Source organism: Pholcus phalangioides, unplaced genomic scaffold, assembly GCF_987345545.1.
Source record: "Pholcus phalangioides strain wild (caught in Gottingen) unplaced genomic scaffold, Ppha-v1.0 ptg000015l_1, whole genome shotgun sequence".
Classification (NCBI taxonomy): domain Eukaryota; kingdom Metazoa; phylum Arthropoda; class Arachnida; order Araneae; family Pholcidae; genus Pholcus; species Pholcus phalangioides.
Window position 1 is genome coordinate 82431314 of NW_028301608.1, and position 24144 is coordinate 82455457.

Below are 24144 nucleotides of genomic sequence, written 5' to 3' on the forward strand. Positions count from 1 at the left end.
CTCTGCTGATGTACAAGTTCTGAAATAAAGCAAAAAAAAAAAGCAGTCTTTTCCTGATAAACTGAGACATTGGCACTTCTTACCCTCTCTGCTCACATAACGAGAGCAATCAATCATTCAGGCTGATAAAAACTTGATGAGTAAGGAAGTGAAAGTGACTTTTCAGTGTCAACCAATTTTAATTCCATCTCAATACTGGCACTCGAGTGTACTCAAGCCTAGCTGCCATCAGGTAAAAAAAAATATTGATTGAACTTAGACTGAAATAAGTCATCTCAAAATTAAATTTTATATCAAAAAAGGATCTTTTCTTTAAATTGCATGTTTTCTTGCATATTGTTTCAAATTTTCTGTATGATGGTTATTTATTTTCAGTTGGGTGACCAAATGCCCTGGACTTCCGATTATCAATGCAGTTGACTGGCTCGAGGGCCGAGGATCTTAGTGTTATCAGAAAATCTTTGAAAAAAAAGAATTTCACTCCTCTTCAAAATTTTAAGTGGTATTTTTTCTCTCTTAACCAGTGAGATATAACTCTTGTAAAAAAAAAAATTACCAGAGTATTTGAAGGAGTATTTTACACTTCCCAACAAAATTTTGAGTAGTAAAATTGAATTTTTATGCGTGAATCATGTGTGACATCAAGATGCGTATTGGCAAATACCTCTGAGAATAACCAGCAAATTTATTTAAAATATTGTAAACAATAAAAATTGAATAAAATTGAAAAGTATTTTTCAATGCTCATTTTTTAAAAAATATGTATGTTAACTTTTTTATACAAAATTCATTAATGCAGGGTGTCTATAATTGAAGTTCTGAGCTGTCTCTGGCTTTAACTGCTGAAGCTCCATTTCTTCACTAAAAAATATGATGTTGAGTTTACGAGAACATGCAGTTATGTAATTTGGTGAATTTTTTTTTCCGCAAACATTGTGATTTTGCATCAACCATCCCCTTAATTTTATCTGCACAGGGCTTTCTTTCTGTGCATGACAAATAATTTTGTTATTTGCATGTCCCAATTCCCAGATTCAAAAAATCTGTAATTTGTCACTTGATGAAAACTTTTGCTGCCAAAAAACGTCATAAAAATAAATGGTGAAAATTTGGAATTTTTTCGGAATGACCACATGACCTTTTTCTTCGAGACATTCCTGTATTTTTTTATGATTTCGGCCCTCCCAACTTTTCTTTATAAAAGTTGTCCAGTTTCTGCCCATATTTTCAATGAAGCCTAATTCAATTTTCATTCTTCACTGAAATCAAGCTAATTTGATTATGAAAGCAGATTTTGATTGTGACTGAATAATAAATGACTCTTGCATATTTGTCATGTTGAATGTAGGTTTTTCCCTTTATTTATGGTATTCATGTTAATCTGCTGATTTCGAAAGCATTTCATTTTCCGCCATTGGTGATTTCAGTAATAGTTGCTAAAACTTTGCTCAGTTTTTTTATCATATTTGGCGACAATTGGCAATTCCCTGTATATTTCATAGCCATGCTGAAAGTGTACAGACTGAAGGATTTTCTTTAGGGATTTTTAATTTCTGCAGAAAACAATTTGAGGATTTTTAGGGATTTTTCTGTACAGATATGAAAAACCAGAAGAATATGGTTTCCAGACCGGAAGATTTTGATAAGGCTAAAATATTGAAAGGCTGCCCAGTAAATTGGAAGCACTGGCAACTATGTATACACCAATATTTAATTTTGGGACTTTTGCATGAGCAGAAGCATTTTCACTGTGAGTGGCCACACACACTCAGCTTTGGAATATTTGTCTGATTTTGTAGTTAAGGCTGCAGAAAATTGGGAACATAACCTAGCTTCTTTCTTGGCGACCTCTTAAGATGGTTACTTTATGTTTCGCAGAAATAAGCCATTAGTGAAGTGACCACCAAATGAAAGCCAATGATCTTTCTTCCACTTATATTTTGTGGAAATAATTTTTTGCTCAAAAGTATGATTTTTTTAAAAAAAAATCAGGAAATCTTCAAAATTCAGGAGACAAGAATTTTTTGGGCATCTAAGAGATGGAATAGAAATCCAGAAGACTTGGCAGCTATGTGATGTGGTTACAACTTGTTTGTGTATGTGTGGAAAAAAGAAAAGCAAAAATCTGGCATATTTCTTCAGGGCTCTGCTCCCTCCTGTACTTTGAACTGGCAAACTAATGGAGTTTAGATGTCAAACAGACATGTCAGTCTATGAGGGTTTTGCTGTATTAAGATAATTCTTTTTATAAAAATACTTAACACTTTAAATAAAAAAAATAATAAAATGCCGAAAATTTTTATCAAAACTTATTTCTATTGAGACAGAAATAAAACTTATAAGAAACTCACAGTGCAATAATAAGAATCCAAATTATCATTCCACTTGCAATATTCATCATCATCGACATCAAAAGCTGAAGATCCATAATAATTTTCTATTGCTCCATGAAAGGGGGGGAAAAATAGTATTTCATATGATGCACATCAAATCATTGAACAGTTTATTTACACATGGGTGCATTCTAAAATACAGTAAACACGCTTATTGTAATCATGGATAATGTTATCATTCAAATATTGTTATCATTTTTGCAAAATAATAGTAATTTCGCAGGAGTTGGCTAACATTTTCAAGAATTAGCTAAGTAATGGCAGGCAAAAGAGGCTACTACTTACGCCTTCTTCCTGCTTGAGTCACACTGCCTTGTCGGGATTGGTCTGTTGAGCCAGATTTTCCTTATTGGCCGAAGTTGTTCCTATGGGCTCTGGATAATGCTTGGGTTTCAATCTCATCATTTTTAAAATAGGAAACCAAACACTGTTGATCTTCAAACTCTTCCTTTCTGTTGAAGCAGTTCTTTTGCTTTTGAATTTTGATTGCTTCTCTAAAAATACGTGGAAAATATTTCATGGCATTGGATAGTACTTGGGTGTTTGCTTTTCCGGTCACTGGTTCTTCTACTTTCCATGAGGCGTTTTTTGGATGTATGGCCCTCATTACATCCTTCATAGGGTATCCATTGGCCTGGAAGGTCCTAATCAAGTGTAATTTTGCTTCATAAAAATGTTCAGGCTCAGATTTTTCTTGCCCTTTCCACCAGAGATTTGATCATACCTTGCTTCTGGGCAGGATGGTGATTAGACTCCCAGTGCAGGTATGTGTCCGTGTGCGCCTTTTTACAGTAAACCCTATGGCCCAGTCTATTACACTTCCTCGTGACCAGAATATCAAGAAACAGAAGGGCTCCCTCTTCTTTGCGTCATTGTGAATTTGACATTATGATGTATGCTGCTCAGATTAACTAAGAACCCTTCAAGTTTATCCTCTCCACGACAGAAAGCCTCTAATCTTTCCATATAAAAGTTAGCCACGACTGGGCTGCCCATCACCGCCCCTTCAGTTTGTTCATAATATTCACCATTCCAACTGAAATATGTAGTTGTGAGACAGGATTGGGAGAAATCAACAATATCACAATATCTTTTATGAACAGTTAATTGGCTGATCTGATACATGACATCTCTTAGCGGACATGACATCTCTTAGCGGTACATTTATGAAGAGTGATGTGACATCAAACTGACCAATATTTCATTAGATTGAAGCACTATATCGCTAATCTTTTCTATAAATCAGGGACTCCAAACATTTTGGATCTACAGGGATGCAATGAAGGCCATACATCCAAAAAACTCTTCATGGAAAGTAGAAGAACCAACGACCGGAAAAGCATTTCTCCCTAACATTCCTCGAGTTATGAACAGAATTGGACAACACCTGAGGAAATTTGGCATCAAGACCATCTTCAAGCCAACCAAAAAGTTAGAGGTGAATGCCTCAGGTTGGTCAAAGATCAATGGGACGGACTAAACACCGCTGGGGTTTACTGTATCTCGTGTAGTTGTGAAGAAGTGCACATAGGCACTGTGAAAAGATTGATATCGACCAGATTAGTTGAGCAATAGTACGAACGAAAATTGTAGACTGGGTCAGGTTGACAAGTCAGCCGTAGCAGAGCATGCCCTGACCAAGGATCATAAAATTCTCTTCGTGAACCCCCAAGTGCTATCCAAATACATGCAAGATATTTTCCACGTATATTTAGAGAAGTAATCAAAATTCAAAAGCACAAGAACTGCTTCAACAGAAAGGAAGATAGGCAGATCAACAGTGATTGGTTTCCCATTTTAAAAATGATGCGATTGAAACCCAAGCATTATCCAGAGCCCATAGGAACAATTTCGGCCAATGGGGAAAATCTGGCTCAACAGACCAATCTTGACAAGGTAGTGCGACTCAAGCAAGAAGGCGTAAACAGTAGCCCACCGTTACGTAATTCTTGAAAAAAGCATGCGTCAAGTGTATAATTCCACACCCGTCACGACTGTGTCCCAATGTCCGCGGAGTGGATACACCTCAGTGCTGTAATTGCTTGCAGTTTCATACGGCAAATTACCGTAATTGTAGGTTCTCACCGTATAGCAAGTATCACAAACAGGCCAGAAAAGAAGTCAAGCTGAGCCAGGCTATTAAGCTCAAGCCCAAGGTGAGTATCATAGGAAAACTGCCGAAAGCCTCGTCTCGAGAGGAGAAAAAAGATAGGACGGAGCTCCTATCTCCAGATTATTCTCCTGGAACAAGTGTTGACAGTTGTGCTAATCCAGTTGATGAACTAGCTGTGGAAATAGAGCCGATTATTCTCAAGTTCATCGGCGAAAACAGCGAACTAAGCCTAAATAGGCTTATTCGTCAGCTTCAAGATAGCATCAAGAAATCGGCTTCTATCATCATGAAGTCGCTTCCGGTCATCCAGAAAGACTGAATTTCAAGAAAACTAGGGGTTTTTTGCGTTACAGCCCGCAAGGGCTGGTGTTTTTTCCCCTTTTTCCATCCTGAACGGGAAGATTTTCGGCTTGCATCATGTCTGTTCAAGCTCAACAGCTATCAACCAATCAGATAGCAGCAATCTGTTTTTGGGCCAATCGGGGTGTTCCTGCCGAGAAGTCGCGATTCCTGAGGTGTGATTGGCGGCATTTTGCCTCGAAGACCAAAATTTGACCATGCTTCCCGGATTTGACTAAAACTTTTCTTTTTTTTTTACATACACACACTCATTTACTGACTTCCAACTTTCCTTTCTTCATAGGCTCGCCTTGAGTCCGTCTGTAATCCCACTATCAGCCCATTTTGGAGCTGGGCATGGGGGTAAAACTCTTATGCTGGTCTGGTCTGGTCTTCTTGAAAAAAGCTATGGAAAAAAAAAAAAATACCGGCAGGAAAATTTACATTCTGGTCTGGTAATTCTTGAAAATGTTTGCCACTCGTGTGAACGAAACATCGAAAGACAAAAACTTTACTTCACGTCGGCCTTTTTTGACCGACGTGAACGACCCGAAAACTTTTAAATTTAATTCTAATTTATACGATGGCCATGAAAGCCTTTTTTATTTCGAAAAATAACTCTGCCGACAGTTCGACGTTTAAGCAGTTCAGTGGCATGAGCACTTATACTTGAAAAGTAAAATTACTCACCGTAAATACATGTTATCTCATCCATTTTCTGTAAAAAGTAAAAATGTTGTTAGAGAGAGGTTATTTTTTCAGCAACTTTGCATTACAGCACAATGAAAAAAAAAATATTTCTGGATATTAATGAACTAAGGCAAACTTTGGACAGGAAATATTTTCTGGTGGAGACAACAAACTTTCCTTTCCTGAAGTTCATCTCAGCATTAATATCCAGAAAGTATGTCTTTGATGTGCTGTGGTAAGGGTTTCCATAACATTAATGCAGGGCTGAACAGGTGTCAGGTAAAGTTGTCTTAATGCATGGGGTCCATGGGCTTACAGAAAAAGGGGAACCTCAGAAAAATGAGTTCTGTTTTTAATTTTCGAGAGTTAGCATGTAAATTTGCCAAGTAGGGCCTCGGAAAAATCACTTGGCCTAGGGCCCATGATAATGCTAAGACCGCTATGACGACAAAGAAATTGATATTGGCATCTAAAATTTTCTTTGTGTAGTTACTACATTAGAGGCTTTGATTGTATTCAACACAGAAATTTCCTATTCAATTCAAAGATTTGTTTTTATTCTTTGCTGAAACCATGAATAAAGATTATTTGCATGATTTACAAATTATATTACAGTAGTTATGACTATCATAATGAATTATAATCATATAAATTAAGCAAATTTTTGATGGTTGAAATTAAATATTGATTTATTTAATTTTGTTAAAGTTGAGAGTAGATTAACATATGGTATTACGAGAAGAGAATGCTCTCTGCTCAAAGTGGCTTGGCAAAGTGAAGCTTCGGGCGAGAGAACAGGTAGATAGGTGAGAGGAATAGGTAAAAACAAGTTTGATTGTACCTGATTGGATGAAGGTAGAGATAAGGTTGGAAGAGGAAAAGAGAGTACTCAAAAGATAAAGTGAAATTTCTTGCATTATTACAAAAATATATTCATGTTAAATCTTTCTCTCTCTGAAGAGATGTCACTATCTGCTATTCATACAAAGGCCTTAACAATTGGCTGATGAATTCAGAAAAGAATATTTAACTGCCTCTGCAGGAAAAATGAGTAGAGGCATTTGAATTTTCTTAAGAAACTTTGTCACATATAGGCACCTATACGTTAATTTTTGGTGAATAATTTTTCAATCCACTGTGACATGCAATAGCCCTCTATTTACCCCACGATTGGAGATTTTCAGCAATTATAGCAACCACAGGTAATTTTACAAACTTTTGACATTTTTTGGCTATAATTGACAATTTTATTTGCCTTTGACTATAATTGGCAATTTAACCCGCCTTTGATATTTTTTTTACCATAATTGACATTACTTGCCTTTGATAATTGTTTGGGTATAATTAGCAACTTTAATCACCTTTGATAATGTTCAAAACTGGTGATGTTTCCTATGGATCCCGATTTTCAGAGGAAATGAATAAGATCAGCCTAGATATTAATTCATGACATATTAATTCAGAGGCATATTTACAGAGGAGCTATAATTCCCACGGCAGCAAGTTTGAGGAACAAAAGATCTGTGGAGTGGAAGAATGGCAACAACATCTGTAAAGCCCACCACAACAGCCTAGAAAGTAAATAACCTAGAGTGAATAGTTAGCATGAGTGATCTAGAAAGTGAGGGACCAGGTCAATGAGTAACCAAAAGAGTGACCTGAAGAACTGGGTAAAGTGACCTAGAGCATTTAAGCATGGCAATGACTAAAAGAGCAACCTAGAGAGCAGGTCATCTTAGAGAGATAGGTCAATGAGTGACCAGGAAAGAGTGCAAGCACGATAGGTTACAGGGACTATAGCTCATCGCAGTAAATTAAAGGAATGAGCAGTACCGTCTTAACACATGGGCCTACCCGGGGACCTCACAAAAATGAGAACAGCTTCAAGTTTTCAAGAATTCCCCAGGTAGGGTCTCAGAAAAATAACTTGGCCCAGGGGCCCATAATGCTCTTAAAACGGCCTTGTGAATGAGTGGTCAAGAAAATTACATTAGAATTGGAAAAAAGAAAGCAAACCCATAAATTCAACAGTGTGTCAATACTTTTCGTTCCAGAACACATTTCGCATGCTGGGTGGAACCACTTGGCAAGCCTCAGGTCTTGCACCCTCGCTGTATGCCCTTCAGTAGGTTCTTTTTTTCAGCAATACCGAACTTCTCAATAAGGGGCCATTCGAGTATTACATAAGCAGATTTTCAACCATTTTTAACCCGTCCCTTGTCAGCAGAACACTGACCTTTCCCCCCCCCCCCAGCAGCTTAGAATATTTCATATCTTCTAAAAGGGGTGGTTGATGATGTAAGCAACCTTCAAACCCCCCTCCCTCCTTGTCATCAAATAGGAAACCCCCCCCCCCCGATGCTGACATAATACATGAATGACCCCTAACAATTACCTCGAAATAACTACCACAAATTTTAGGCAGATGCCCCTTGTTGCGAGCGATTTCGTGTAACTCTTTCAGTTTACTTATATGTTTTTCATGCTAGCATGGTCTTTCTTTCCCCCCCCCCCCAAGGATAGGGCTCCAGCCCGGGACAAATCTCACAACTTTTGTTTCACACTATAAATTCACTAAAAAGGAACTCGGATCTAAGATCTTGGGGAGGGGCATACATGCTACATAGGGCCGTTTTAAAAACATCATAGGCCTCTGGGTTAAGTGATTTTCCTGAGGCTCCTACCTGGAAAATTCTCGAAAACTTCACCTACTCGTTTTTCTGAGGCCCCTTTTCTCTTGAGGTACCCGGATGTGGGGGGGGGGGCTGTGCGTTAGGACGGCACTGATACTACACTAAATTAGAAACCACACACGCGATATTACGATACCAACGAAAAGGAAAGGCATGAAATTAACGCATAAGCATTCAACTAAGCTAATTCTAAAACAACAATAAATATAAATAAAGTCATGAAGAATTGAGGCATATATCATCTATACTTTCAATATTAATTAACGAATTTTTTGGAAGAAACCTAGTTTTCTCGGGATTCAAGAGTAGAGAGCGTGACGTCCGTGACCGACCAACTGGTAGATATTACTTGGTATTTATTTTTCTGGGCTCGTGCAATAGTGCAATAGCTTCTAAAGCAGAAGGCCTGACCCCGAGATTCGTGACGTCATCGAATTCCGTCCTACGAAACCCATCTTCCCTGTAAGATCGTTTTCCAGCACCACACTAACGCCGATGTGTCGACCCACGTTGCTATATTTTTTCTTAACGTTATATAAAAAAAGATGCCAAATTATTAAAGACTTGCACTCGAATAGACAAGTTTATACTTATAATTCATTATTTCCAAGTATCAATTAGGGCAGGAGTTTTGATAAAAACTTAATATTTGAAAAAATTACCTTTTTTCCTCAAAACTTCCCCAAGAGCATTAATTTTTCAGAACTTCATTTCTGTTGATTTTAACCAAAAAAAATATCCATTGAATACCAAAAGAAAATTGAAACCAATTCAACTATATCATCCTTTATTTTTCAACACAAAGCTTCTAAAGCTTGCTCTAGAAGGTGTTGGCTCATGACGTTCTGGTTGAACTTTTGTTTTTTGTTGGTGGTGTCAGCCAGTTCAAAGGCATTTTCGGAAGAAAAAAATCTATTTTTTTTTTTTATATTATTAGAATTGTTATCAAACGTTTGAATTCCGTTTGTGTAATATTCCGTCCCTTTTTTTTCTTTAGTTATTTATTTTTCGGTGTTATTTATTTTATCGCGGTCGTTATTATTTTCTTTTGTACTTGATGATGGATGGGAGTGGTGACCAAAACGATTCAAACGGGAAACCTTTCATTCAAAAACTACACGATTACCTTCATCGGAGTGAATGGTACACACCATATTTGGTGCTGTTAGAAAGTAAAACTGGAGTGAAGCGTGAATATCTTCTCGTGGGTATGCAGCTATCACACATTCGTATTTGACGTTATCCCTTTTAGCTCTTTTCTTTAAATTAAATGTATGTGTGTGATTTGTCACCAATATAATTGTTAGAATGCGTATGGCGTGAGAACAAAAGCTATTGTAATGGGGCAGGGCCGTCTTAAGAGTATCATGGGCCCCCCTGGCCAAGTGGTTTTTCGGAGGCCCTACCTGATAAAATCCTAGAAAATTTCAACCGGATCTCATTTTTGTGAGCCCCCCCCCCCCCCCCGGGCTGTGTGTTAAGACTGCACTGGCCAGGGGCACCTGTATCAAATTTATAGTGTCTACTCAGGGCCTGTTTCTTGCATGGGCAAACAGGTTCAGGACTTACAAGGTGGGCCCAAAAACTGGTTGCCTTTTGTATTTTCACCTTTACAGGGGAAGGGGAAATGGCTGTATAGCCTTTAACATTCCACTGATGGTGCCTCTGGATTAACATCAATGGTGGCATCATATCTGTGAATCATATAATCACAAACACACTCAATTTGAGATAAGGGTAATAGAGTAAATCATGGTATTAATATAAAACTCCACAAACTATTAATGCAAATCTGGTGGAGGCCCCACCACCACTTACTTTCATGGTGTGGTCATAAAAAAAAATGCAAGTATGGATTTCTCAGATCCAGCGCCACCATCAGAGAAAGATTGTGGGTGTGCAATAATATTGCAAAGTTAGACAATAGGTAGATGAAGATGATTTAGTTAACTTCGGTTAACTACTAATTTTTATAGTAGTTGCTTGAACTCAACATACATTTACACAGCTGTTTCAGCGTTAGAATTGGAAAGTCGCTGGTCGCACAGGACCAGTGAATACAAGAACCAATACTGAAGCTGTTCCCACATGGTTTTTAGCATATTCAGGAAAAAATATATTATCAGGTGTCAAAGCTTCCAAGACAGACTTTGAAATGGACTGTCTATGTACCCTCTGGAATAAGATGGAAGGGTTGAAAATTAACCACCCAAATTTTTGTCCCAGATAGAAAAGATGAAAATTTATTTGAGAAGGCTGTAGCATTGAGAATCAGCTGATATTTGCAGCCAAATATGATATTCTAGTGCAGTGGTAAGCATGGCCCGTACGTCCTGGAGCAGGGCCCTTAGGTTTGGATCTTTTGCCCCCCCCCCCCCATCCCATCAGAATTTTCACTGGGCCCTTCTTTAATTAATTTATAGATTGAAAAAGCAAAAAAATGGTGAAATATATCCCGGGTCAGAGCCCTGTCAGCCCTGCCCTTGTGGAACCTATGGTGGTAGGATGGCATGCAAATGACGGGAAAATATTGTGACTATAATAATAACTGATTTTAGTTCTTGACGATTTGTGTACTTTATTACTAAATCACTTGACTACTAAATTACTTCATGTCTATAAACAAGCCTTTAGTTGAATTTGTGTAAGTTAGGGTACAATTTTACATACAAATACAGTGATATCTCACTTATGCATCGGTGCAGGGGAACAAGGAAAAGGGATGCATAAGTAAAAGAGGTGTATAAGTGAATAGCATTATTATGCTATATCGGAACAGCTTTGGTATTAGGGGACATGCCAAATTGGCGACTTTTTCTGGCGATAAGTTGCCATCGTTGGTGTTGCAACTCCGGTTAGGTGTTGTTCTGCTGGTTTTCGCTGTTCTGAAAAATTCTGCCAGGCGGCGTTAGTTGTAGCGCGTCTTTTCAAATAGCTGTACAGCCATTTTGTCGTTAGTGCTTGTTCTGAGTGTTTGGATTACATTTTCGTCGCTGGTCAGGTTGTATTGTTTGGGTTTTTTTTTTCCTTTATTTAAACAGTGCCCATATTTTATTTATACCCTGATCGCTTTATTATTTAAACAATGCCCGGGCTTTATTTAAACCCAGATCGATTTATTATTTAAACAACGGTCTGGGCTTCATTTAAACAACTGACTTTTTTTTCCGACGCCAAATATGTCCAACGGTCCAAGAAAAAGCCGCCAGACACTATGTGCGCCAGAAAAAAAAATCGCCAGCATAGAAAACAGTAAAAAAAAATCAAATTTTATAAACAAAAATAAGCTCTGTATTGTTTAAAAAATAAAACTGTGGATAAAAATAAATCAATCAGGGTTTAAATAAAACCTGGACCGTTCTAAATAACAAATCAATCGGGGTTTAAATAAAACCTGATGATGATTCCAACCCGAAAATGAGTTCGTTAGCCCAAGCATGCAGATGTCGCTGCTAATCTATTAAACTAACATCTAAACCCTAGGTAAATAAACATTTGTCTAATAGATTAGTTACTCAGTAACACTGATTTAAGTGGTGTTATCTAGGGTTAAAGACATTTCTGTTTTAACAAGGCCATATTTATTTTCTTATCTGCAGTTTCTCTCGTTTTTTCTATAAGGATATCCTTTCATTGGCATATTTACGAATAGACATAAAACTAGTTTAGAAGTTAAAATGACTGTCTGTAACAGTGGTTCTCTGCCTTTGGAAGTGTGAGACCTGGTTGATTTCTTTTTGTTAGTGGATAGCCTAGTCACAGTGTTTGCCAATACGCATCTAGATGTAAGATTTAAGCATCAAAATTCAATTTTCAGTTGAGTGAAAATACTCTTTTAAATTTTAGGCAATTTTTTTTAAAATAGTTATTTCTCACTGATAACTTTTTTTTATGAAAACACCCTTTAAAATTTTAAAGGTGAATGAAATTATACTCTTTAAAATTATATTTTCGGAAAACACTGCCTGCTCACACACCAGACTCTTGAAAAATAAATGGGAAAATATGAACAATGATTCACTCAAAAAAAATGACCTGGTTTGACCCTCATGTCATTGTAGTGGGTTGCAACCTGGTAATTGAAAAACACTGGTCCATATTAATCTACTTGTATTAAAACTAGCGCTGAATGAATATAGAGCGAGTTACTTTCTCAGTTTTTCCAGCTGAATTCAAAAAATCAATCCTTTTTTTCAATGGGAAAAAATTCCAATAAATTTTAAGTGAAGAAATGGTGATGTTTAATATTTTCGAAAAATTTCCCACATTGGATTCAGTGCAGAAACTTGTTTATGTTTCCCAACTTTGAGCCGTGAATGCAATCCGATCTCTCTGTTAAAAAGTCTTGCAACGTAGAGCAACAGGTATGCAAATGTTTACTCACTTCACTTGTGAAATATAGGTGGCAGCACTGAAAGATCAGACTCAACATTATATATGCACTCAGACTGGTAGGTATATACACTTACACTTCCAGCACAACTCTTTAGGTAGTGAATTGCCCATGGCGATAGACCTGAGTTGTGTGCTCGGTTTAAAAAAAAATATATGTAGTGCTCAGTGTTTGAGGGAGGGGAATACTTTATGTGCTTTGTCTCTTGTATTCATTTTCTACATTCAATAATATTTTTTTTCAGTTTTGGCATGTGAGAGTAGCGGGACTTTGAAGCTTTTGTATTAATATAGTAACAGGGAATTATTATTTTTACTTCTAGGTGCTTTTCTAGCATTTGCAGTCTTCTTAGTGCTGGGAATCGCTGGAGAACTATGTTGCCTTTTTGTTGGGATCATCTACCCAGCATACCAAACGTAAGAATCTCATTATTTACATTGTTTTATATGTACGTTTCAAGCAGATTCAAAATGTAAATTCCAATGTTTGACAACTTCTTGGCTTTGCAAATATTTAACATATTTAACATATGATTGAGTTGTATTATTAGGCCATAATCTTGATAAGATACCATAATAACAATGATGATATTTTGCACTTGTTATAACTGTTGAAAATATTTTGGTAGCATTTGTACCAATATAAAGGTTCAGTTATACAGTGGTGTCTTCAACTCAAATGTCTTTCAGTTTGGGGCTCAAATTTCTTAGGATCGCACTTGCCTGACATTGCTGGATAGACTTAAATAAAAAATATTGTCCATGATTTAACATTATTCTAGATTAATATCACATTTCAAGGCACCACTGTATCACGCTGCATAAAATCATATCACCTTATAATGAAAATCTCATACATAAATGTTATAAGAAAAACCAGAAAGGATGGAACGTCTAATTGAATAACATACAATAAGGAGTTCATTTTTTTCTGTGTGGAGAGCAGATCGTTACCAATTTTTTTTCAAAGGCTGTAATAGGTAAGTCTCAATCTAAAACTCAAAAAGTCATTTTTGGAAAAAATTTATGTACAAGGTTTTCATTACAAAAAGTGACGATTATAGATTATATCTTTTGTACAGAAAATTTTAATTTATATTTATTTCTGTTTTGATCCCTCATGCTTAGAAAATTTTTAGATTTCATAAACACTTTCTTTCTAACGAGTGTACATTAGTTACCTGGACAATTATTGGCGCGCTTTTATTATTTTGGTCGATTTATTTATTTTTTGTGTTCCTGTGATGTTAATTAGCAACCTCTTTTTTGATTAAAAATCACATAGTTACTTTCATAAGGTGTTTTTAATTAAATTTAGTTTAGTTCTTATAAAAATTTGATCAACTTTTTTAAATTTTTAGGAATATCTTCATCTATCACCAGAGCTTGACAAATTCTTGACACCAGGTTGCTCTGGCGACTAAAAAATTGGTATTGGCACCTAAAGTTTTCTATGTGTGATTACTAGCTCTGGAAAAAGAAATGACTCCTACAATATTTCGTTGGCGCCAGGATTTTTTTTTCAATTAGTCAAGTTTTTTTTATAAAGGAAGTTGAATTACATTGTAAACAATTTATGAAAGTAATTCATACAAAAACCCTGATAACAGATGCAAAACTAAGCTCCATCTATCACCAGTTAATGGTTAATTTCATTCACAATCCAAAGGGTTTCCTAATAATTGTCCAGTATCTTTATTTTTTTTTGTGCACATCAGATTTCTACTGACCATTAAAAAGTTGTATGAATTGTCATGCTATATTTGGGCTTGACAAATTCCAGGCTGCCATGGTAACTGAGAAATTAGTACTGGTGCATAAAATTTTCTGTGTTACTAAATTGGAATCCAAAGACAGTACAAAATTTCTGGAATTTATGTCAGTCTATCTATCAATACCGAAGGTGGTCATTATGTCCTGGTAAAGTTGAGAGATATTTTTGACCAGTTTTTCCATGGGAAAAAAAGTATTTGGTGTCTAAAAAAATTGTGTTCTGGCACCTAGATCTTTTTGCGATTTGTCAATCCCTGTGCTATGTTCTGTTATGGGCCCATTTTTAATAGGGGAAGATGAGGCACAGTGGACCACCCCTTAAAAATTAATTTATTTTTAATTTTTTGAGCTTAATATTTTTATTTATGTTAGACAATTAAGTAATTAAGGTTTACAACCATAAAAGTATATGGTTAAATCATATCTTAGCCATTTTGAAGAAGTTTGCTGTTTTTAGCTGCATAAAGTCAAATATTGCTCCATCAATATTTGAGATTTATTGACAAGACAGGAAGAATGCAAGAAAAAGTGCTTAATACTGAAGCGTATGATGATGCTCATTTACTTGTATAAACCTATATGAAATACATCTGTTAATTGCAAATAAAAAATCTTGAAAATTTTCCTTACTGATAGTCTACATGGGACCACTCAAAAACTAGGCACAGTGGACCGTATGTTACACTACTGCCCTTAACCAGTCAAGTGGTTACAACGGCGTTTGCCGTTGCACGTAATGGTGTTGCCTACGACAGCATTTGCAGACACGCAGACTTTTCTGTCTTTTTCACATGAATATGACGAAATAATTTGTTATACATGTGCTGCCATCTCTGTACAGCCATCCTTCTACTTTATTATCTCATCACTAGATGGAGTTGATCAAGGTCTGGGATTATTATTACTATTGTCTTTGTCATGCTTTGCAAAGCTGCATCCCCATCGTTTTTGTTTCAATGTCCAACTCCTTTGCGAAGATGCATCTGTTTTATTACTCATATATCTTTTAGCAAAGGTTCAACTACTATGGTTCCACATAAATCCATCAATAGCATTTCTTTCAGTCACAGGACATTATGACCGCCCCTCCCCACTTTTGGGGTGTCATATTATGTCTTGACACATTTGAGCTATAAAAAAATATTTTAATATTTCAAACTTCCAAGAAAAGGGAAAACGTGTGCATCTTCAAAAAAAAGTGGGCACTGCGGGTAACGCTGGGAGAAATTAATTGGACAGTTGACTGGTTAAGCAGTATATCAATTTATTTGTAAAAATTCTTTGATTTCAATTGTTAAAACCTGGCGAACAGATACAAAACACAAATTAAAAAAAAAAATTATTGTAAAATGGATGCTATTTAAAGAATAGGTTCACAATACAATAATAAAATTTAAAATTCTGTGTTATTTGGCAATTTTAAAACCACTCTTGAACCTTGAACTAGTATTTAATAGAATATAGTTTGATTGTCAAAAGAAACTACTCAATTACAAATTTAAACATTATCTCAATTTGCTAATTTATAATAAAGACCAGTAAAATGCAACATTTTTTCGTATTTTTAAAAAATAGTTTGATCATTGCGTTCTCATGTGATGAGTTAAAAATTATAAATAGTAATTTAAATAATTTATTTAGAAATGTGCATTCAAAAATATTATTCTTTCTATGTGTCCATACATAAACCAGGGTTATTTTAACCCTCTTGAAACTAAGGAACAAAAATGCAAATGGAAGTCAAATAATTTTACAATGACTTTTTTTCATATGCATTTCAATGTTCTCTTGTTAAGTTTCAACCTTCTATAATTTGCATTTGATTTGTAGTTTTCTTGAATGAGTCAAACTAAATTTAATTTCATTTAACACAGCACTAATGTTTAGTACATCAATTTACATTTTAAACCTGTATTTGTGTTGAAAATTTCTATTTATGTAGCAGTGGGACACATTTTTTGGTTTACAAAATATTTTTTCATACAAATACTATTGAGATTAATGCTTTGAGAAAATTCACAGGTAAATATAAGTAATGAAGATTAAAGATTGATTCGTGTTTTTTTTTTTTTCATATACATTGGTTCATAAATTTTAGAGGAAAAAAAATAAAAACTTCAAGCGTGATCCACACACACAACACTATGCCCCACCTATGTTCATTTATCATTAGGCTTCTCATTTACCAAATTTTTGAAGTTATGTATCTACTATACTCTTTATCAATTTGTTACAATTAATTATTTTTAATGTTTCTTGCAGAATTCGAGTGGTTGAATGTAATGAAACTGCTGAATTCATAAAGTGGCTCAAATATTGGGTAGTTTTCTGCAGCTTCAATTTGTTCGAGTTCTTTAACTATTTCATATTAGGATTGGTGCCATTTTATTGGTTACTGAAGGTAAGTTCCTTGGTTAAAGATATTGATTAATTCAAGATAATTTAATTCTGTGTATGGGAGGTTGAGAACGCAAGTGGTACAAGTCGAAATTTGGTTGATTTGTACTTAGCATAAAAATTCATAAGAATTGTGGTAATTACTTAGGAATGAAGTGGTGCAAGTATATGTTATGGAGATGGAAATAACAATTTTCTTGACACGATAATTGCTAGCAATCTCAAATGTTAATTTAGGTGTCCTGAAAAATTATTTCAAATTGACATACGTCACTTGCATTCTCACCCCCCTCATCCCGTTTTGTATTGAATAAATTTGTTTTGAAAAACATAAACTTCAACTACATCCATTAATTTCTCAGACCTTAGTCTAAGCAAGTGGTCTAAACTATAATAGACTAATCACTTTTTTCTCCCTGCAGAAAGGGCTACAATAGGTTCAAAAACAGCTGTCTGGTGTTTTTAATTTAATTTTTAAGCCATCAAACACGAATTTACTTATCTTAAACTATCATGTAGACTTAGTAGAATGCACCGCACTCCCCCAATAATAATAATAACTAGTTGAGGTCCTGGCACTGTCCAAAATAGAAAGATGTTGCATTTCTCTGATGAGATGGGAATTGTGCATGAAAGCTCACCCAGTCTCTGGAGATTTATGTGTTGAGACTTGTGTGATGAATTATTAGGATGATGATACATGTGGCTAAAAATAGCACAACGATATTTGGTCACATTTTAGGAGGGGTTACTGACACACTGCAACCATATTCACGGCCATGAACAACTGCTGTGACAGGATGGGGGCAATTTGGTTCTTGGGTATGGTGCATTTGAAATAGATCCTGTCATGCACCATATCTGGGTTTTCAGTGAAAGTCAGAAAAATGAAAGATGGTCAGGAAAATTGTAAAATATGTGGCAATAGTCAGGAAATATGCAAATCTTTTATATAAATGTATAAGTATGTATGTTCCTTATGAAATCCACAATTTTAGACAGATCGTCGCTAAATTTTGCATATATACCAAACAGGACCGGGATTGAACCATAGGCTACTTTAAAAGTTTGTCAGAGCTGGGCAAATGCCCGAAATGGGCAAGAAAACCATCCTACAACAATGGTGTGTCACTTTTTCAATCCTCCCAGTAATTGAAGAAAATCTGGGAAGAGTCGGGTATTATAGCTAATATTTAATAAAAGCCAGAAAAATTGTGTTAAGGAAAAAAGAGAAACTAAAACTTGTAAAAACATTTGGTAGGTTAAGATTTTTAATTACAAGTCGAATCCCATTTTAACGAACACTGTTATTGCGGAAAAAAAAATCTAGTTTGAATGAACACTTTTCTAATCCCACAGATAAACTTACATAGGAACAATGCAAGACACCTAGAACTCCTTTATAACGAAGTGATTTCTCCAGTCTCTTGGAGTTTGTTATACAGGGATTTGACTGTATATTTCTTATTGAGTTTTGGTTAGGGAAATGGTAAAGCAGATTTTGCTGAGAACCTTGCATTTTCTCATTAAATTTGAATGTTGTGCTCAACTAGCACTTTAAAATGTTGAATCATGACCTTAAACACTAGCACAACTGGATTAACATACTGTAGGACCAGTTGTGACCCAGGTTCTGTCCCAAGAGGGATATAAACCTTTTACCCCGAGGGGTCGGACCATGCTGGAGAGGATTAACACACTGGCAATTATGCGATAAGGTGTTGTCTGATGTGACTTTTTTTCAATTCTTGTAGAGTGGATGGGAAGAGTTCAAGTTCGATTCTCTATGCACAACCTTGAATAATGTTAAATATTTCCTGAAAATGTATGTTTAGATCTGGGTGAAATTCAAGATTTCCTCTGTTTTCGGTCTTGTGTGTTTCTGAAACAGAGCATTCAATAAATTTCCATTATTTGGGAAATCTAAACCTGGATAATAAAATCTGCTGGTAATTTTAATATCCACATGTGTGTTTAATAACTACCATATTTTGTTTGTGAAAACATTAATTTTGGTATTAAGTATCTCTCTATCTCAAGCTGTCACACAGACAAAGTTTCTTTTCTTTTATCTGGGGGGTGTTTGATTTATTTTTTATTTTCCAGTGCCTTTTTCTTGTTTGGTGTTTTGCTCCAGTGAGAAACAACGGCTCAGTTGTGGTGTATGCATATGTTGTGAACTACCTGAAATCAGAGTACAGTTCTGTTGTCCCCATAAGTATCTCTGAGCGAGGATTTGATGCTACTCCAGCACCCGCACCTACTCCTGGTGAGTGTTTTAAGCTGTATTGAATTTTTTTAAAATCATTAATAGATCCTGGATTATATGCAAATGCATAATTGCCTTTTTTTGAACATTAATACATATAAATGCATAAAATCAAAGAATTTTCAGTATAAGTGCATATTTTTGAAGCTTTATTTAAGCTCACTTAATTGTTTTTTATGATTTTTCAAATAAATTTTGTTCATAATATTTTCATAACCTTGGCTTTTTTCCCGCAGGTGAAATTTAGTGAATTAATACATATTTATAATGTATTTTACGAATATTAACTGTTTTATTGTAAGGCTATTTCTAAAGGATATGTCAAAGTGTTAAATTTTTTTAACAAATAGTGTGGAAATTTTCTTTTGTTACTGGCAGTTTCATTATTGAACAGCTACAACAAACTGAAAATTGAAAAATGCTGGAATAAAAAATATGTAGAAGTTATTTGTATGTGGGGTATATATATGAGGGGATATTTTTTGTAAATGAATACATATGCAATGAGAAATAGGAAAGATGCATTTTAAAAACACTTCTACTTGTTTTTTTGCATGGTGATTTTGTTTAAATGCATATTCTCTCATTTTTTATACATATTTTGACTTTTTCAAGATTTCTAGTGCATATTCTGGGGTGTTTAATGCACATTTTACATTTCTAAGTGTATATTTTTGCATTTTTAAGTGCACATTTGCATATTTTTAAGTGCATATTTGCATATTTTTAAGTGCATATTTGCATATTTTTAAGTGCATATTTGCATATTTTTAAGTGCATATTTGCATATTTTTAAAGCATATTTTGCCACTTTTTAGTGCATATAATCCGGGCTCTAATCATTAAATGTTCTTATGTAATAATTTATATTTTGTGGAGTTTTGTACATTGTCATTTGGTGTGCATTAAAAAAATCTGTACAGTGAGAATTTAGATTTCATAGAACTTTAATGGTATGAAAGATTTAAAAAAAAGAAAGATTAAAAAAAAATTTTTTTTTTACATGTCATACACAGGTTTTTACATAAGATTTTGTATAATTAAAGTATTATTTCAACAAGCTTATGAAAAGTCTAATAGATGGTGCCACCTACCATTGAAGTTAATGTTTAAATTTTTGTTGGGCAGAGAGATCCATTGCTCTAGGGCTTCACAAATTGAAAAATAATTTAGGCACCAGCCAAATTTATTAGGCGCTAAGTATATTTTATTTTCAAGAAAAATGGCCAAAACGCTTTCAGTACTTGGTTCTTCTTTTTTGTGTTGGTAGGCTTGCTGGCATAATATTCAAAATAAATTGTGTTGTCCTTGGACACTAACTTTGTAAGCACACTTATAAAATTTTAAACACCAGTGCCAATTTTAGTGTTATGGCCATTTGGGATTGTTAGGCCTTGTGTTACTTTGTGTATGAAGTTGGTCTAGTAATGTTGAAAACTATAAGCTAGCAGTTCTCAACCAATGCTCTGTGTGGGGGGCTCCCAGGGGCTCTGCTGCCGCTCAAGGAAAATAAAAAAAAAAACCCAGTAAAAATAATTATTAGTGAAAATAATTATTTTGAAAAAAATAATTATTAGTATTTTTGAATAATAAAAATCATCAATTAGTCAGTAAATTTGATGAATAAATAAAAAATAGGCCTACGGGGCTCTCCACCATAGAAATTATACACCAGAAAGGGCTCCGTGAGTCAAAAAAGGTTGAGAATCCCTAATAATAAGCTATGTTAAATTTCTCGAATTGCTAAACCAGTCTGCATGTACCCCCAACTGGGAAAGGAATTCTAAACATAATTTCAAACATTACTCACAGGACTCGCACTGAACATAGATTGTTTTACTGCTCATGGCAATCATTTATTAAATTTAAAAGCCCACATTATATATTGAATTAAATATTTGAGCTGGTAAGTAGAGAAAAAATCTTTTCCTTTCATTCCATTGAAAAATAAGCAGACCGAAATGCAGCATATAACTGTTCTGCTGTATGTTTAGGTAATAAAATGCCTTAAATAGGCAAGTTGTGGTTTAAGGTTTCCAAAACGTTAGAAAGCATAAAGCTTTAATATTGTCTGTTGTAAGTTTCTGAAAATATTCAAGCTGACTAAACTTTTGATACCCATCTACTTGTAGATCTGTTTAATAGTAATTATAATGCTGCTATATGTTTCTACCATAGATCTGATTCTTTTTTATTCTGTTACAGAGAGAGAATTCAATCTGAGACCAAGAAAAGAGAAGAAGCCACCAGAGTGAGCTGTATTTGAATGCTCCTAAATAATATGAAGGTCGTGAGCGTTTCCTGTATGCCGAACCAAAAATTTAACTTTTACCTGTGTATTCCTTTTCCTTTTTGAACACAATTTTTTTTATATAAAACCACAACTCAATGATCCTGTGATATTTTCTGACCTCACATTGGTTTAATAAAAAATGTAGACAAATTGTTTGATTTCATTATGTTAATTCTTTTGTGTAAAATTTGGTTACACTGCAAGAAATTTCAATTAAGTAGTAGACATAATGGGCATATTAAATATTTTAGTTCTCATTCATGGAAATGTTAAATGTAGTTCAGCTGTCTCATATTCAAGTGAGAACAAAACCATGGGGAGGAAAGTAAATGAAGGTGGGGGCAAAAAAATTTGAATTTAAAATAAAGAAATCCACTTTCTTATAGAACTATAGAATTTTTTATAGTAGTTGGATGGGCAGCAAAAATCAAGTATGTCTCTAAAGTGGAAATACTAGTTAAGCTCTTGTTCAAGTTCACAAACCTGTGTTTTCCCACTTGTTATTTCTTAATAGATAGTACATATTGAATACTGTGGAATTATTTTTCATGTGTATAAAACCTCAACTACTTAAGGATGAAATACTGAAAGTGATGCATTGATTAATTCTCAGTTATTTTGTAAATAATTGGCGTTATAGAAACTTTAAATACTTTAAAATCAATGAATGAGTTGATTTTTCCTCTTTTTATTCATTTGAAACTGAATTATTTTTTATTAATACTCAGTTATTGAAATATTCATTAGTTTTGGCATGATTTTCTTTTTATAATTAAGGAGGAAGAATTTGGATATAGCTCTTTTATTCAACAAAACCTAAAGCATTAAATTCACAGCTGCCTGAAGGTACGCAACCAACGAGTAGTTAGTAAACTTTCCCATTCTTTGAATTATCCAGCATGATTAATGAATGGGTTGATTAAATTTAGACATTCATCAATGGACTTGGGAAAAAAAATTTTCAGCCTTAAGGCATATTTACATACGTAGTTAACTGAATTTTAAGTCTTCAAGTGTTCAAAAAACTGTTCCAACATTTAAGTTAAATAATTAATTGAATAATAAAATAAATTCATTGAATAATAAAATAAATTCATTGAATGGTTAAATGAGGCCATGCATGCTCATAGAGCCTATTTGAATCAATGGAGGGAGAGATGTTTTAAGCTCGTAGCTCCCTGGCAACAATGAACGGAGAAGATCCAGTAGAACTTATGAATGATACATAGCTTCCACTATTTCCAACATAGATTAATTTTTATATTGCTTGTTTCTGTATTTTTCATGTCGAAAATTCCACAGACCTTCATGACGAAGATATTCTTTGAACTTCGCGGTTATGTCCTCCAACCACTTTGCCATTCTATACTTCTGAGAAATTCAAGCTAACAGGTGATGATTATGGAGTGTAAACAGGTTCATGCTAGAACAGTGGTTCTTAACTTTTTTCCATCCCACATCCCGTGCAATTCGACTTAACCTTCCCACACCCCCTTGAATAATGTGTTTCTATCTCTTGGAAAATATATTTTTTTTTTGGTAATTAATTTCAAAAGACCCTTCCACTTATTATTGAATTACATTTTCGACTATGGTTAATATTTAATTTTGGTCCCTTTTTATTAAAAATTAATTCAAAAATTAAACTTAACAAAAGTTACTATTTTTTTAAAATTTAAAGAAAAAAAGATTCAACAAATATATATAGTTATAGATTCCAGTGGGAACAACAATATATAAATGTTTGTTTGGTGCTTGATTAATTTTTTTTTTACATTTTTGAGTCATGCTGACTGTGGTAACAAATCTAAGTGCAGCATGCTAATAACACGAGGTACAAAAATTTTTTTTCTACTTTGTATTATTTTTAATTCATCTTGTATTGTATTTAATGTAAACAAACCACAAAATATATTTCTGCAAGTGAAAGCTAAAAGATAAGGTGTCAAAATATCAAATTATTCATATTTTTTTAGGAATTCAGAAATTCAATTTTGTATAATCCAAATTTTTGTGAATAGTCATTGAATATGTTGTAATTCTTTTTTTCCAATCTCGCACCCCCAGTCAAGAACCACTATGCTGGAAGATCAAAATTAACACCCATGAGAGAAAGAGGGCAAAAAGACCCCTCCATGTAATGGGCCAAGCCCATTAGTATAAAAAATTAAACCATATCTATTCACTTGTTAATTTGATGACTAAGCAACTGAAATGGGTCTCAACATCTATATACATTTTAAAGTACTCGACTAATTGAAATTTAGTTAACTACCAAACTATTTGATACATATAAATGAATCTTTAGTTATCAGGTGTGGACCTACTTAAAAAATTATAATCTTTCAGTTTTCAAAAGGACTTGACTAGTGCAAACGTCTCAGTTGCCTGAGGAGTATGTTGGTAAGATGCTCTGTGAAGGTTGCCATCATGGTCCCAGGTTCAAACCCCGAGAGAGGCTATAAATTTTCCCTATTTTCCTCAACGAACTTGAGGCAACCACCAATAGATAGCGCCCTCATTTTTAACCTATCTCATTAATGACAGTAAATTGTAATATAGCGATATGGCCAGAGTTGGTGTTCGGTAAAGTACTGCAAATGTCTAAATTTATTGACAGAAAAGGCTATATCATGTACCGTAACATAACTTGTCAGTTATTTTCTGGCATAAAGGAAAAGCATTATGGCTAAAGAAGAACACTTGTTTATATGAAAGCTGATGAAAAATATATAAAATTTCACTTATCAACCTTTTGTGAATATGTCGGCTATAAGGAGTGCTCAAAGGTC

At 34.5% G+C, this 24144-nt stretch overlaps 2 protein-coding genes across 4 annotated transcripts in view; one reads left to right on the forward strand and one right to left on the reverse strand.

Moving 5' to 3' along the window:
- The window catches only part of LOC149076833 (uncharacterized), a 29355-nt gene extending 20721 nt beyond the window's left edge, over window positions 1-8634 (reverse strand). Inside the window, exons 1-3 of one of the 3 annotated variants that reach the window (XM_089244538.1) lie at window positions 8512-8634; window positions 5536-5563; window positions 2352-2437 (exon numbers count right to left, since the gene is read on the reverse strand). In XM_089244538.1, the coding sequence (XP_089100664.1) occupies window positions 2352-2437; window positions 5536-5560 (111 nt within the window). In that variant the 5' untranslated portion in view covers window positions 5561-5563; window positions 8512-8634. Of the gene's footprint in view, window positions 1-2351; window positions 2438-5535; window positions 5564-6896; window positions 7698-8476 lie in introns of those variants that run through there. The other 2 variants (XM_089244537.1, XM_089244539.1) reach the window with 2 other exon arrangements.
- A 494-nt stretch (window positions 8635-9128) lies between these two features.
- LOC149076834 (receptor expression-enhancing protein 5-like) lies at window positions 9129-21515 on the forward strand. The gene is made up of 5 exons (XM_089244540.1): window positions 9129-9436; window positions 12944-13037; window positions 16656-16794; window positions 18897-19059; window positions 21265-21515. The coding sequence occupies exons 1-5, from the start codon at window positions 9286-9288 to the stop codon at window positions 21312-21314; spliced, it is 597 nt and encodes a 198-aa protein (XP_089100666.1). The 5' UTR covers window positions 9129-9285; the 3' UTR covers window positions 21315-21515.
- Window positions 21516-24144: the final 2629 nt, after the last annotated feature.